The 13,452-nt window shown below is 41.5% G+C and overlaps 1 protein-coding gene across 10 annotated transcripts in view; it reads right to left on the bottom strand.

Annotated features, from left to right (window-relative positions):
• Nucleotides 1-71: 71 nt before the first annotated feature.
• Nucleotides 72-13,452, bottom strand: part of cpeb3 (cytoplasmic polyadenylation element binding protein 3) — a 52,764-nt gene continuing 39,383 nt past the window's right edge. For 7 of the 10 annotated variants that reach the window (XM_032541036.1, XM_032541042.1, XM_032541038.1 and 4 more), the window contains 4 exons: nucleotides 10,933-11,051; nucleotides 8,910-9,024; nucleotides 8,225-8,406; nucleotides 6,335-6,621 (listed from right to left, as the gene is read on the bottom strand). In XM_032541036.1, coding sequence (XP_032396927.1) covers nucleotides 6,394-6,621; nucleotides 8,225-8,406; nucleotides 8,910-9,024; nucleotides 10,933-11,051 — 644 coding nt within the window. In that variant the 3' untranslated portion in view covers nucleotides 6,335-6,393. Of the gene's footprint in view, nucleotides 6,622-8,224; nucleotides 8,407-8,909; nucleotides 9,025-10,932; nucleotides 11,052-13,452 lie in introns of all 10 variants that reach the window. The other 3 variants (XM_032541035.1, XM_032541041.1, XM_032541040.1) reach the window with 1 other exon arrangement.

Genomic DNA, 13,452 nt, shown 5'->3' with positions numbered 1-13,452 from the left:
TAAAGTCTGGTGCATGACATGGGACAGAGAGGGAGAGGATGCCATGCAAAAGACCACAAGGTTTCACAGTGTCATACAACTACGTTTAATAAGATTTGCTTATTAGTACAGAAAAAGGAAAAATGAAGGTGGGAACTACAAACTCGGAAGCAGTAGTAAGCATTAGCAGCATTGAGCTCCATGTTTTCAAATCAGTTACTGCAAAAAAAGTTCAGACCAAGTCAACAATCTCAAAAAGCCTCGTCTAGATAGATCCAGTGTTCAAGTTGGGAAATAAAAACTTAGAAAATCAAACCACAGGTGCCTTAATAAAAACAAATTCATAAGTAGCGGGATGTTTGTGGGGGAAAAAAAAAGTACATTACCAATTATTTTTTTTCATCCATTTTGAGATCACAACATGACGAGACTGACAGTGTTTACCTACCCAGCAGAAGTGAATATACAGTATACTACCCAAGTCTAGTTTACATGAAATACATACGTATATCTATAGAGAGGAATATAGAAAATGGTTGCCATCATCCAAATCATGAGCTTTTTCATTTGCACATACATTTTGCGTTATAGTTTAGGTATAAAGGGAAAGAGAAACTCAAAATTAACAAATAAAACGAAGACCAGGACATAGATAAATAATTGGTGGTGTAATGGTGAATATTACAGAGCCCTGGGAGAGAAAGAAGTGCTGGACTAGTTAAAAGACATGAGAGGGGTTGACTTTAGCATCAGCTGTATAAACTGGTAGAAAAGAGCCAAAGGCCAGCCAGAAATAACATACTCACATGAGCACTGAAGTCTCTTTTTGGATGAAAACAGGAAGGGGCGTCAAAAACACTTAGGCCTAAATTAAATAAACTGTCCAACATTTTGGGAAATATGCGTATTCACTGTCTTATTGAGAGTTGGATGAAAATAAAAATGCCACACTGGCTGTGTAGCGATGACGCTTCTGCCTGAAGCCGGTTAGCTTAGATTAGCATAAACACTGAAACAACAGCTAGCCTAGCAGCACCTCTAAAGTCGACTAATTAGCAGCTAACACATTTAATCTTGTTTGTTAAATTCGTACTAAAACAAAAGTGTAAAAGTACAAGTTGGGTTAACGTTATATGAAGCACTTGCTCTTGGACATAACGCCAGGAAGTCTCTCCAACCAAGAAATAGTCAGCTAACTGGCTGCCAACTGTAGCTTCACATTTAACTAGCTAGCTACAGCCAACTAGTTATATTTAGCCTAGCATAAAGACTGGAGGCGGAGTGCAAATAGCTAGCTCGGCTCGGTTCCAAAGTGTGCCTGACAGCACCTCTAAAGCTCACTAATTTAAACGTTATAGCTTGTTTCTTTAATCTTCACGTAAACAAAACTGTAAAAAGATACGAGCTGTAGTTTTACAGGGGGTTATGTAGCAGGGTGCTAATGCTAGGCTAAGCTAAAAGCTTCCTGGCTTTAGCTTCATATGTATCATAAAGACATGACAGCGGCGTCAATCTTCTCATTTACATTAACTCTTAGCAAGAAGGGCTAATTATACTATTTCCCAAAATGTCAAACTATTCTTTTTAAGGCAGATGTAGGATTTAAAATTAAAAGAAAATAGTCAAAAAAAAACAAATCAAAAGTCAGGGGGGGGGGGGGGACACACTTCAGCCCATTGCCTCCTATGGATAACTAAGATTCTACAGTTACACATGCTCTTTCCAAACTTTGTATATTACACAGTGAATCTCTACATTTACATTCATACTTAAATACAATCACACTGGTGCACTCTGAGGGACCGGACCTACTACAAAGACGAGGATGTGACATGGCTGTTGAATATTTCACATGAGGATACTGTATGTTGCTCTCCACTTTACAAAGTGAGGATAGGTTGTAGTTAGTAGTAGTTAGTAGTAGTAGTATAGTAGTAGTAGTAGTATAGTAGTAGAATGGGAGTAGCAGAAGCAATATGTAAATGGTCAGTGGTGTAGTCCATCTTCCACAATTACATCACAACATACTGTGTATGCCCATTCTGCCATTTTTATTGTATTGCCCATTCATTCATTTACATTGCGAATCACTTAAACATCACCAACTACCAATCAGCTGTTTGTGAATAGTTTTTTTTCTCTGAAGATCCTTTTTCACACTAATGTGAGCAACATCCGCGAGTTAACACATAAAGCTTAGCGTTTCAAGAATCGAGACACTTTAGTAACAATATTACCAAGTTTTTTTCCTTTCAGCTTCAACAAATGAAAAAAGTGAACAAACGGGGGAAAAAAAAAAAAAAAAATCTTTTTAAGAATTAGCATCGTAAAATTAATTTATTCCAAGTAAAAATACAAAATAATATTAATGACATTGACGAGATATGAAAGTCTCCCCCAGAAATAACTATTAATGGTTGAGAAATAAGTCCTGTTAAGAAAAGAAATAAAAATGAAAATAGGTTTGAAATTCTTTTTTCCTTTTTAGCAAAAACTTTCTAAAAAATAATGAAATTTTTCTCAGTACAAAGGCTACATTACTACTGGAAGGTACTAGCAGGTCGAGTAGGTAAATACACAGTAGAAAATGATTTTAGTGAATCACAATGCTTGCAATGAAAATAATTCTGCATTAAAGATTTATGCCTTTTTTTCTGGTTTTCTTCTTTTCTACAAACAGTACAAACAGTATTGCACATTACAACAAAGAATCAAGGTTCTTAGCCTTTTAAAAAAAAAAAAAAAAACGGGACTAATTCAAGTCTTGCGCGAATAGAAGGCCACCAGTCAATTGATGCACCTTGGGGGGCTTTCGATCAAGTTACAGGTGAAAACACGTGTCTGTTTCGCGTTAAAAATAACATTCTTGTCTCACTACCTCCAGTTTTGAGTCTCTCTTTTTTAAGTTTTTATCCCTGACGACGTCAGGCTAACAAATCAGGGTCACGTTCGTTTATTTTTATTTTTTTTTACAAAACAAAAAAAAAAAAAGGGAGCACATACTTTTAGGAAACATAAAAAACTTCTCTTAAAAAAATAATGAACAGAAGATCTCTTTCACAACTCTGGTCAGCATAGTTAATGATTGATTATAAATATACAAAAAACGTGGGAAATATGTTCAGTTTTCTCTCAGAGCACCTGGTAAGTTTTTTTTTCTTTTTTCTTCTTCCTAAAGAGCTCGTCTCGGATGTTTCGAACCAATTTGACCAGTGGGACACTCACGCTTTGCGTCCACTGTAACAAAGTGGACCACACGCTCACTAACTACATTATCATATTAGTTGTAAAGCTCTAGCTCCTTCGGTTGTCGTCTTTTTCAAAAAAAATAAATTCTTAAAATAAAAGCAAATAAGCATGATAAAAAATAAAAGAAAATCAACCATCTGTTAAATCATTTCTCTTGATTAAATTAATATATATTTTTTTTGTCATCTGAATAAACTTACTTAGAAAATATCAGTTTCTCTTCTATTATATTTCAAAATTGAGGTATTGCAAAAGATCTTGTCAGTCAGAAAGCACGCTTTATCGTCTCTTTTTGTCGTTGTCTTTTAACAAAAAGAGCTGCTGACCGTCGAAAACTGTTCGGATACAAAGAGTAGTGCATAACAAATAGCTATCGTAGAGAAGGAACAAACCTGTCTGGGTGGGGAAAGAAATATCACAAAAACACCCAGAATTCACTTTCATTGGGATACTTATTATTACTCATGGTTAGCCTCTTCTTCTTTTCCGTCCTACCAGTAAAAAAAAAAAAAAAGGAGCTTCTGCTTAGTTTCAATTCTTTCTTGGACAACAAAAAAAAACGTCTGTTCTAAAGCAACAACAAAAAATCAGTTTGCGACTAAAATGAGAGAGGAAAGGGGCCGCGGGGCGCCAGCGTGGGACAATCACAACTCACGGACAAAAAAAAAAAAAAAGGGGACATACATTAACTTGCAATGATGTAGGATCCTGTTTGGATTGTCCACAAAACTGCTAAAACCAGTGTAACTTGCCCCCACCCCACCAAACCCCACCACACCCCCAAACCAGAGCCGCCCTGTCTTCAGCAGCCAATACTTTTTTTTTTATAATTTTCAATGCACCCCCTCACCACCCACCCAATGCTGTTTTACTGCGCACCATAACTTTTTGATAAAAACTAAAAAGATATATATAGGCCATGTCCACCTTTTTTTTTAAGCAGGTCCATTACTTCAAGCTTTGCAGGAAAAATAAAATAAAAAAATTTGATAAATATGGTTACCCCAGCTTGCACATCTGCATGTTCTGGCAATGTCGTTCTCCCCCGCTCCAACCCCACCCCAGTGAGAGCAAGTGCAGAGCTCAGTTTATCAACCTCAAGTCTCCAGTAGCTTCAATGTTTCATGTGATCCCGCCCCCAGCCCTGATTCCGCTTCCTGTCTGCCCTCTTTCCCCATCTAATGACTGCACCCTCAGCCCCTCTGCATGTGACTGTTTGCCCTGCGTGCTAGGTGCTCTGTTACAAGTCCAACACGTGAGCTCTTTGGTTGCATTCTGAGACGTAAACGTGCGCTTTTTTTTTTGTCAACGGTGGAACAAATTAAAGAAAAAAGACTTGTTTTAAGCTCACATTGTTGCGTCTTCTCTTCGGTACAGACTGTTTGTAGGCCTGTTTGTGTGCGTAAGAAAGACAGCCGTCCATGTGTGTGTGTGTGTGTGTGTCGAGAGGCTTCTGTGTATACTGGTGCAAGTGTGTGTACAAGAGAACATTTATATGTGTGCATAACTAGATATGAAGTTTCACAGGACTTCTGTGTCGGACATCGACGACAGTTAAAGCGAATCACAGTTCTAGGCATACTCAGACCTAACTACGTACGGTATAAAAATTGCACAATTATATCAACAATCACTGCAAAAAAGAACTTCACCTACCATAGACAGTTTTTTGTTTTTTTTAAAAATGGTAATCCTACATTTAATTGGATTTGGGATTATTATGGTTGTTTTTTTGCCCTCCCCCCTGTCATCTGCATGTGTTCACTGCCTGGTTTTGTGCAGGAACTGTCTGCTTCGACCGCCCCCATGGCCCATGGGTGTGTAAAGCGTCGGCCCGACCAGCGATGTGGAGCCACCATGATTCCTTTTGACCAGTCCTCCCCGTTTCTGTCCAGTTTCGTGCGAGTCGATCATACGTCTATAGTGTCTTGTGCAAACATGGGCAGAATCGAAAAGTACACGATACTGAAAAGTCTATTGCATGCAGCAACCTGATTGAAATAAACATGCAGTTAGGGGCGACCCACCCCCGACCCCCATAAAAGGAAGCCATCATCATCATCATCATCATCATCATCATCATTGGCGTCGTCCCCTTCCCCCTTATGATAGCTCGTCATTCTACACCAGGTGCTTCTCTTGATCTGTTAGTCATTATTTTACACCCTAGCCTGAATAAAGTACGTATGGTATCCGTTTATACCATGGATTTAGCAGCAAAGCTATTGCAGCATTACATTTTACATAACACTAAAAAATAATGTTATTATAAAAATAAAGAACCTAGAAATAAAAAAGCAAACTAATCTGATTGCGCGTATGAGGTATTAATATTTTCAGAGTCGAAACTGAGAGTGAATATAGCCGTGTTATTTTTTACTCTGGGCGATACGGGCCCACACTACTGGATAGCTGTTAAGTCTTGCTACATCTTATGCCACCTATTTAGCTTTTCTGTACGCGTTAATTTCATTTGCCTTTGGTAATTATTTTTGTGTATTAGTAGGGGCAATATAACTACAGCTTTTGAAAATAAGTGCATGCTCCTTTTACATAAAATTGAAATTATCTATACACTTATAGATAAGTACAAAACAAAAAATATATATACTTTTTTTTTCTTCGTTTTTTTTAAATATTCCTATGGTCCCACCTATTTCTCAGTAAGGAGGGGTCCAACAGGACGTACCACACCACCCAGTCAACAGAACGGGGAACTGAAAATGAGACAGGTGTCCTGCATCCCATCCAGTGTGTGTGTGTGTGTGTTTAGCAAGACTTTGTGCCAAAGTGCAATTTCTAAGCTGATAGATGTTCGCATTTCATTCCCCCCCCCCCCCCCCCCCCCCCCACAATACATCATCAGAGGGGAACCATAGACTGAATGAGTTCAGAGCCACGTGGGATGAAGAGAGTCCCATCTACCGTATCCTTTTAGCTTTTTTTCATTAGGTGTTTGTGGGGAGCAGGGCGGAGTGGGGGGATGTGTGTGTGTGTGTGTGTGTGTGTGGGGGGTGGGGGGGGGGGGGGGGGGTTTGTGGTTGGGGTGGGGTGGGGTTTGGTGTTGCAGCACTGTCCCAGCCTGTAGAGTAGGAGCTTTCTTTTTTTCTTTTTCAGGGGTCGGGTGTGGGTTCACCGGGGGCAGGGCTGACTCAGGACCCCCCCTCAGCTCCAGCGGAAGGACACATGTCGAGGGCGGTCGCCGCCCTCCTTCACCAGTGGCTTGTGAAACTCTCGGCCCGCTCGGGAGTGGATGCTGGCCCAGCAGTACTCGCAGTAGTACTGCAGGCAGGTGACGTTGGCACAGAAGAAGGGGGCGAACTTCCCCCCGCAACGCGCCCCCTGGCACTCGTCGCACATCTGGTCGTCCAGGACGTACGGCTTCACCTCCACCTGGGGAGAAGGGAGAACCACAGGCAGCGTCAGTCAAGGATTTAATGCTGAGTAAGTAACCCTTAGGTACAAGGAATCTACTTTTGAGGATGGTTCATACTGTATGTACAACTGTTTTAACAATAAGAAAAGAAGGTTGTATGGTTTGGTGCAAGATGTGCAAAGACGTTGAGGAATGTGCAAATGGAGATATAGTCTGTGTAATTTGTTGGTGCACAGTTCAAAATGTGTTTATTTGCACTTCAGTTAGTTAATGCCATTCTAGTACACTGCAAAACCAACACAAATAGTAAGTAAATGTGCTGAAATAACAGCTTTTGGCAATGGAGGTGCGTTAGCCTCAAACCTGTGCAATTTTCTAAAACAAAACTGGGCTAGACTGAGGCAGGTATCCTTCCGTCCACCAGTGAAATGACTTTGACCACTAAGCCAGGAGACAAGAAATGAGAGCTCAGTCTCCATGGAGACGGCTCAGAGCATGAGTTGGCAGGGGTGGATGCTAACCACAAAATGAAAGGTTATTAAATCCTTCAACAGTAGAAGATTGTTCCTCTCTCCGCCAAACTCTGCAACAACGTCCACTGCTGGGAGCAACAACCTCACACGAGACGAATAAGAAGACGGCCAGGGAGATACCGATATCAACTCAGTGGACATGATCCCGACTGGGGGGGGGGGGGGTAATGAGCTTCTATGTCCTATCATCAAGAGCCATTTACAGTTAATGGAATTGTGGATGCTGAATATGAGAAAAGAGGAAATAAGAAAGCAAAAGCGGCAAAACGGGCATCCTTGTAACAAAATTACATACCAACATTTTTAACTAACACAATCATAAACATAAATTCTTTGAGTGTTTATTTTCAAAGAAATGCTGTAAAAAATGCTGACATCTGAGAAAAAAAAAACTGTTCTCCATCCTGCACTAAACATACAGCTTTTTTTTTTGTATGTACTGTTTGTGTTATTTGTTTCTGAATTTATTGTCTGTTTATTATAACTGGTTTTAACGGTATACATCAAAAGGGCTAATTTGGTGCCTTCCTAAATGTTTTTGTTCTTTAACTTGTTTTTGAATTCCACAGAGCTCCATTCATAATTGAGACGCTCAACACCCCACTGAAGCTCGATGGTGATAGCTGAGGTGGGGTGGACTGCCCCGCCCTACAGAGGCTCGGCTTCCTGGCTGACAACCAGTCTCCCTTGGTCACGATCTGTCCCGCTGCAATTGGCCCGCCGTGCCTAAAATAGCCAGGCTGCAGCACAGCCCTGAGTGGATAAACATGTATAGGGAACTACTATAATTAAACCAACCCTATGTGTCCACAACTTGAAACATCTGTCGGGGACTCCGGCAGCCAAAGGCCATAGTGACTGCACAGCCGGGCTTTGGCTTTTTTACGTTATTGTAGGCTGTGCTGAGTCTGAAAAAGCCCGCTGTAATGAAGGCTTTGCCACACGGGAGAGGGCTCAGGCAGAGTTCAGCTCTGCAGCATGCCATAGGAATGCCTGCGAAAAACCTCAGCTGTGGTGGAGACCACTGCTTTCTGTCGGGGGGGCGGGGGGGATGGACGTTGTGAATGGAGCGCGAGAACTCGCTCACCCTTTTGTCGATGTCGTTGTGTTGCAGCTGAACGAAGCGAGCGCTGATGGCAGCGATGTAGCTCTGTTGATTGGAGAAGGCCACGCGGCCCGCACCCTTTGGGTATTTGAGCTCCGGGTCGGTGTCGATGCCGGCGTAGCAAACACCTCCATACAGCCGGTCCATGATCATCGCCAGCTCCACTGGAGAGAAGAATTGGAGAAAACATAAAGGAAGGGAGATGATTAATGCTCCAGCCATGAGTTTTTTGTAAGTTAACGACCATGTTGGCACGTCTTTTGTCCTCAAAATTGAAAGCCTTCAGTCACTCTTAAAAACAAAGTGAAAGCTTTCACTTGGACTTTTGTCATTGCCGCCGGTGTTGGGTGATGTAAAGATCTACCCTACTGCACTATTCATCAGAGCGGCAGTCTCCAACTGCCGGTATAATTAGTCGGGGTCACATTGCAGACCAGCCAGGCATGTTTATCCCTAGAACACCGAGCCTTCCATTACACCATGAATTCTTAACATGACGACCACTTGGCTCGCTTCCTGGAAACCCAAGTAGCGGATGGCTTTCTCACAGGGAGAAATTTCATTATAGCCTCCATCCTCTGTGCTCCATGCCAGCCAACGGTATGAAGCCAAGTTGGAGGCTTTTTGGGCGATCGCAAAAAAAAGATATTCTATTAATATTAGCTACCTGCACGCAGGGGGCGCGGCACTCCCCCGACAAAGATGGTCTTGCGGGGGTCCAGTGGCTGGGATCCGTCCATGACAAAGTCACTGTCGCTCAGGTTCCAGGGACGGATCTGGACCTGCGTAAGAAAGAAGTAAAAAAATGTGGTTGATTAGAAGGCAATGTGTGGTAAACTTCATGTGTAGTGGTTTGCCGTGTCAGCAGCATGTATCCTGAGGACTTTGGGGATCCACCACCGGCAGATTAAAGCTGTTTTCACCTATTCAGTGAATCATGTCAAGGTAAACTGGAACAACATGTTTTATATATATTCATGCTCCCCAGACCATGTATCCTAATGACTTTGGTGATCCCCTTACCTTTTATAAAGCGCAATTATCAGATAAAACTTTCAATTTGTCCAATACTTTAGCTTGGCACTGACAATCAAAACTGAAGACACTCCAATCAGCCTCACCTGTACTTTGTTTGTTCATGTTTATTAAAATTGCATGCTAACATACTAAACTAACATGGGTTGCATCCAAAATCTCATACCATGCACCACGTACACAATATGTAAAGTATTCACAGCTCTTCACTTTTTCTACATTATGTCATGTTACAACCTTATTCCAAAATGGATTAAATTTATTTTTTCCCCTGAAAATTCTACACATAATACACCAAAATGATAACTTAGATTTTTTTTGAGATTTTTGCTAATTTTATTAAAAATAAAAAAAAGAAGAAATCACTCTTACATGAATTCACAGCCTTTGTAATCAAGCTCAAAATTGAGCTCAGGTGCATTCTGTTCCCACTGAACAACTTTGAGATGTTTCTACAGCTTAACTGGAGTCCACCTGTGGTAGATTCAGTTGATTGGACATGATTTGGAAAGGCACACACCTGTCTATATAAAGTCCCACAGTTAACAGTGCATGTCAGACCACAAAACAAGCCTAAAATTGAAGGAATTGTCTGTAGACATCTGAGACAGGCTTGTCTCAGGCACAGATCTGGGGAACGGTACAGAAAAATGTCTGCTGCTTTAAAGGTCCCAATGGGCACAATGGCCTCCATCATCCATAAATGGGAGAAGTTTGGAACCATCAGGACTCTTCCTAGAGCTGGCCGGCCTCTAAACTGAGTGATCAGAGGAGAAGGGCTTTAGTTAGGGAAGTGACAAATAACCAAATGGTCACGCTGACAGAGCTCCAGGGTTCCTCTGTGAAGAGAGGAGAACCTTCCAGAAGGACAACCGTCGTTGCACCAATCAGGCCTGTATGGTAGAGTGGCCAGAAGGAAGCCACTCCTTAGTAAAAAGGCACACGGGCGAAATGAGCAAAAAGGAATAAAAATAATAAGGTAATTTTCCCTGCACTTTCTGAGAGCCTCCTTGCCGTTTAAGTTGTTATTAGTTTGGAATTTCAGACGCAGCCATTGTAAACCATATACCTGCTAAACATTATCGTTGCGAGGATGTTAGCATGCTGGCATTTAGTGCATATAGCACCAATGTGCCAAAGTACAGGCTCACAGAGCTGTTAGCATGGTTACAGAGTCTTACCTCAACCAAGGAGGTCATGTTTTCAGTGAGGTTTGTCTGTTAGCAGGATTACAGAAAAACTACTGGCCTGATTTCAATGAAGCTTGGTGAAAGGGTGTAACGTGGGCCAAGGAGTGAAACCGAAGCTCAGGGTGGATACACAAATTATATTTCACTTCCGTTAACATTGAGAGATAGGGCATTTATGTTGCATTCATGTGGGGTTGGAATAATAAAAAAAAGAATCGTTCCCTGCTAGGAAAATCCACGTGAACGTTGACATTGCAGTATAGGGCATGCTTTTGCAAAGGACTGCGCTCTCCAAGTGCCATTTTTTTGTTTTCTTAAACTGTATGCTTATTTTTAGTGCACAATTTACGTGATTGGATTTGGAGTCATTGTGTATTCTAAAAAAGATCTGCAGTTTTGGACAGATAAGAGGAATGAGCTGGACATGTGAAGACACAAATCTACTACTACTCCATGAATGCTTACCGGTTTGTCTTTGATGGTGGGACTGGACACGCACAGGTAGAGCTTTCCGTCCTCCTCGATGCAGGCATCGATCAAGGCCTGGACAGAAGTCTCTTCCTGGAAGAGCAGGAAGGCGTAGCCTGGAAAGAAGAACAAATGGGGATTTTAGGGAAGGAAAAAAAAAAAGTATTTGCTAACAGAATGTACATCTGTTGCATTTGATAGTCATACACTTGTGACCACTCTGTCCTCAGGGCAACAATTCATAAACATCAGGAGGATTTTTCCATAGAGTTTAAATTGTCCAAGTCACAATCTCATGACAATCTCAACCCTGACCCATACTTTTTCCCCTTTTAATGATTCATAGTTTCAGACTTCCTCTTCACACATGCATATGACTATTTGTCCTGTTCCTCTGTCCTCATCTGCCTCGCCGCATGAAGCTCTAAAGCTGGCACCTTGCTGCCTGCGCCACTTCAGATTAAATGGCTAACAGAGTGCTCCCCTTTGAAAAGAACCGTGCAAAATCGACCAGCCTGACACTCTGCAGATCTTTCCTGAGAGTGGGTTCAGGTAGAGCGAGTTTGGAAATGTCTAAGTGAGGCAGAAAGCAATTCAGACAGTCACTCTATACTTCTGAATTATTTAGCATTGAGAGCACAGACCTTATCCAAGGTCAGAGCTATTAAGCCGTTTTTGGGAGAGACCGAAAATAAAAAATAAACTCAATAAGGTGAGAACATCCATCACACAATACTGCAGGGTTGACAAGCAATTGGGATCTGATTTATACTGAGAAAGGACAAAGAAACAAGAACACAGGGCCTCTTTTTGACAGCCAAATAATAAAACCATATACTCCGCCAATAGAGATACCATGAAAAGCAGCAGATATTGGCGCACACAGGCATCTCTGAATGGGCTGTAAATGATTACTGTATATTGCTTTGGTTATGTTAGCAGAAGCCCAGCACCACCTGTGGCACCCATGAGTCAAGGGAATATGAGCATCTGTCTGAGTGGAGGCGAGTGGGATTGGTAGACACACACACACACACATACACGTCTCTTGAGAAGACTGTTCTACAGTGTCACCCTCGCACACACACAACCGCGATGCATACGCATGCACTTACGCAGACAAATGCACATGTAAAAAAAAACGGCATAGAGAAATGTGCAACTGTCATGTTTCACTTGTGACATTCCTGAGTGAAGTTGCCTCAGATGAGATGAGGAGGAAAAGAGCCTGACTTGGCAGAGCTAGTCAACTGTGGTATGTGCATAGGTCTGAGTGAGAGTGTGTCTCAGGGCAGGGAGGGAGGAAGGGTGTGAGCATGTGCTGCTGTAGAAAGAGTGGGGATGAAAGAAAAGGCAGTGAGCGCCAAGGTGGAATGGAAAAAATAGCAGGTGCATAAGCAGGCATACGTGATCTCAAAACAGCTGGTGCTTTGAAAGCAGCTTTTGTCTGTGTGTGTGACGTGTGTCCTGCCACAATGACGGGACGTGTGTCTTTCCGACAGTTGCATGCATATCAGCAAACAATTCTGCTAATCACGAAGTGGTCTATGAAAATTCAATGTTACATAGGGGCAACCCAAAATAGTCAAGACAAGACAATGTGTCATCTTCATAGGAACAACTCTTTGTACTTCAGTTCTAACTTCTGACTTTCAGGCTTTTTTTGTAGCTATAGGATATATATAGAATTTGTTGCGTCTAAATATGAATGAGGATAACGTTAGCTATAGTAAGATGCTTGCTTCTTTTGCATTGCTAACATTATTTCTGTGGTTCACTGCTTTGTTCATACACCACTTGCTCTATTCACTCTCACTCTCTAGCCCCCCCCCCCCCCCAACACACAAACAAACACGCACACACAAGTGTGTGTGTAAACAAGGATTCTAAAATCAGTCAAAGATAGGCGAGGCTTGACAATTCTGATTCAACAATGTAAATTCTTAGTTGGGGACACCCCTAGTTTTACAATCTGATGACTTTGAAGTGTTATTAAACCCTCTATGTGCACAGATTAGTGGACAAATGTCAAATAGGATCCAAACACAGCCTTTTTAATGGCGTCCACCAAAAAAAACAACATAAGTGACTTAGAGCTTAAACTTGTAGTCAGTTAATTAACTGGATATATGGAAAATATATCAGCAACTGCTTGGATAATTGTTCATTTTTCAGTACAACACAATAACTGGTTCCAGCTTCCCGAATTTATATGTCAAGTATGTTTTGCTGCTTTTTCTATTATATACATGTTTTTTTAAGCCAATGGATCACTTTGGGCTCTGGGAAATTGTAATGGGCATTGTTCACTATTTTCTGACGACTAATCTACAATTCAAGAAAACAAACATCAGACCGGTAGACAGGTATTACAGATCATTGTTAGTTGCAGCCCTAAAATCAATACATCAAGGACCAATGATAGTCAATGAAATTTTGGACACAGAAAATAAGAAATAAGAATAGCCAAACGGATATTCTTGTTCCTAAAGAAGACCAGAATGTGCTCTGCTTGTG

Source organism: Etheostoma spectabile, chromosome 17 (genome assembly GCF_008692095.1).
Source record: "Etheostoma spectabile isolate EspeVRDwgs_2016 chromosome 17, UIUC_Espe_1.0, whole genome shotgun sequence".
NCBI classification, from domain to species: domain Eukaryota; kingdom Metazoa; phylum Chordata; class Actinopteri; order Perciformes; family Percidae; genus Etheostoma; species Etheostoma spectabile.
The sequence above is the reverse complement of the archived record's forward strand: the minus strand, read 5'-3'. Positions and strand labels throughout refer to the sequence as shown.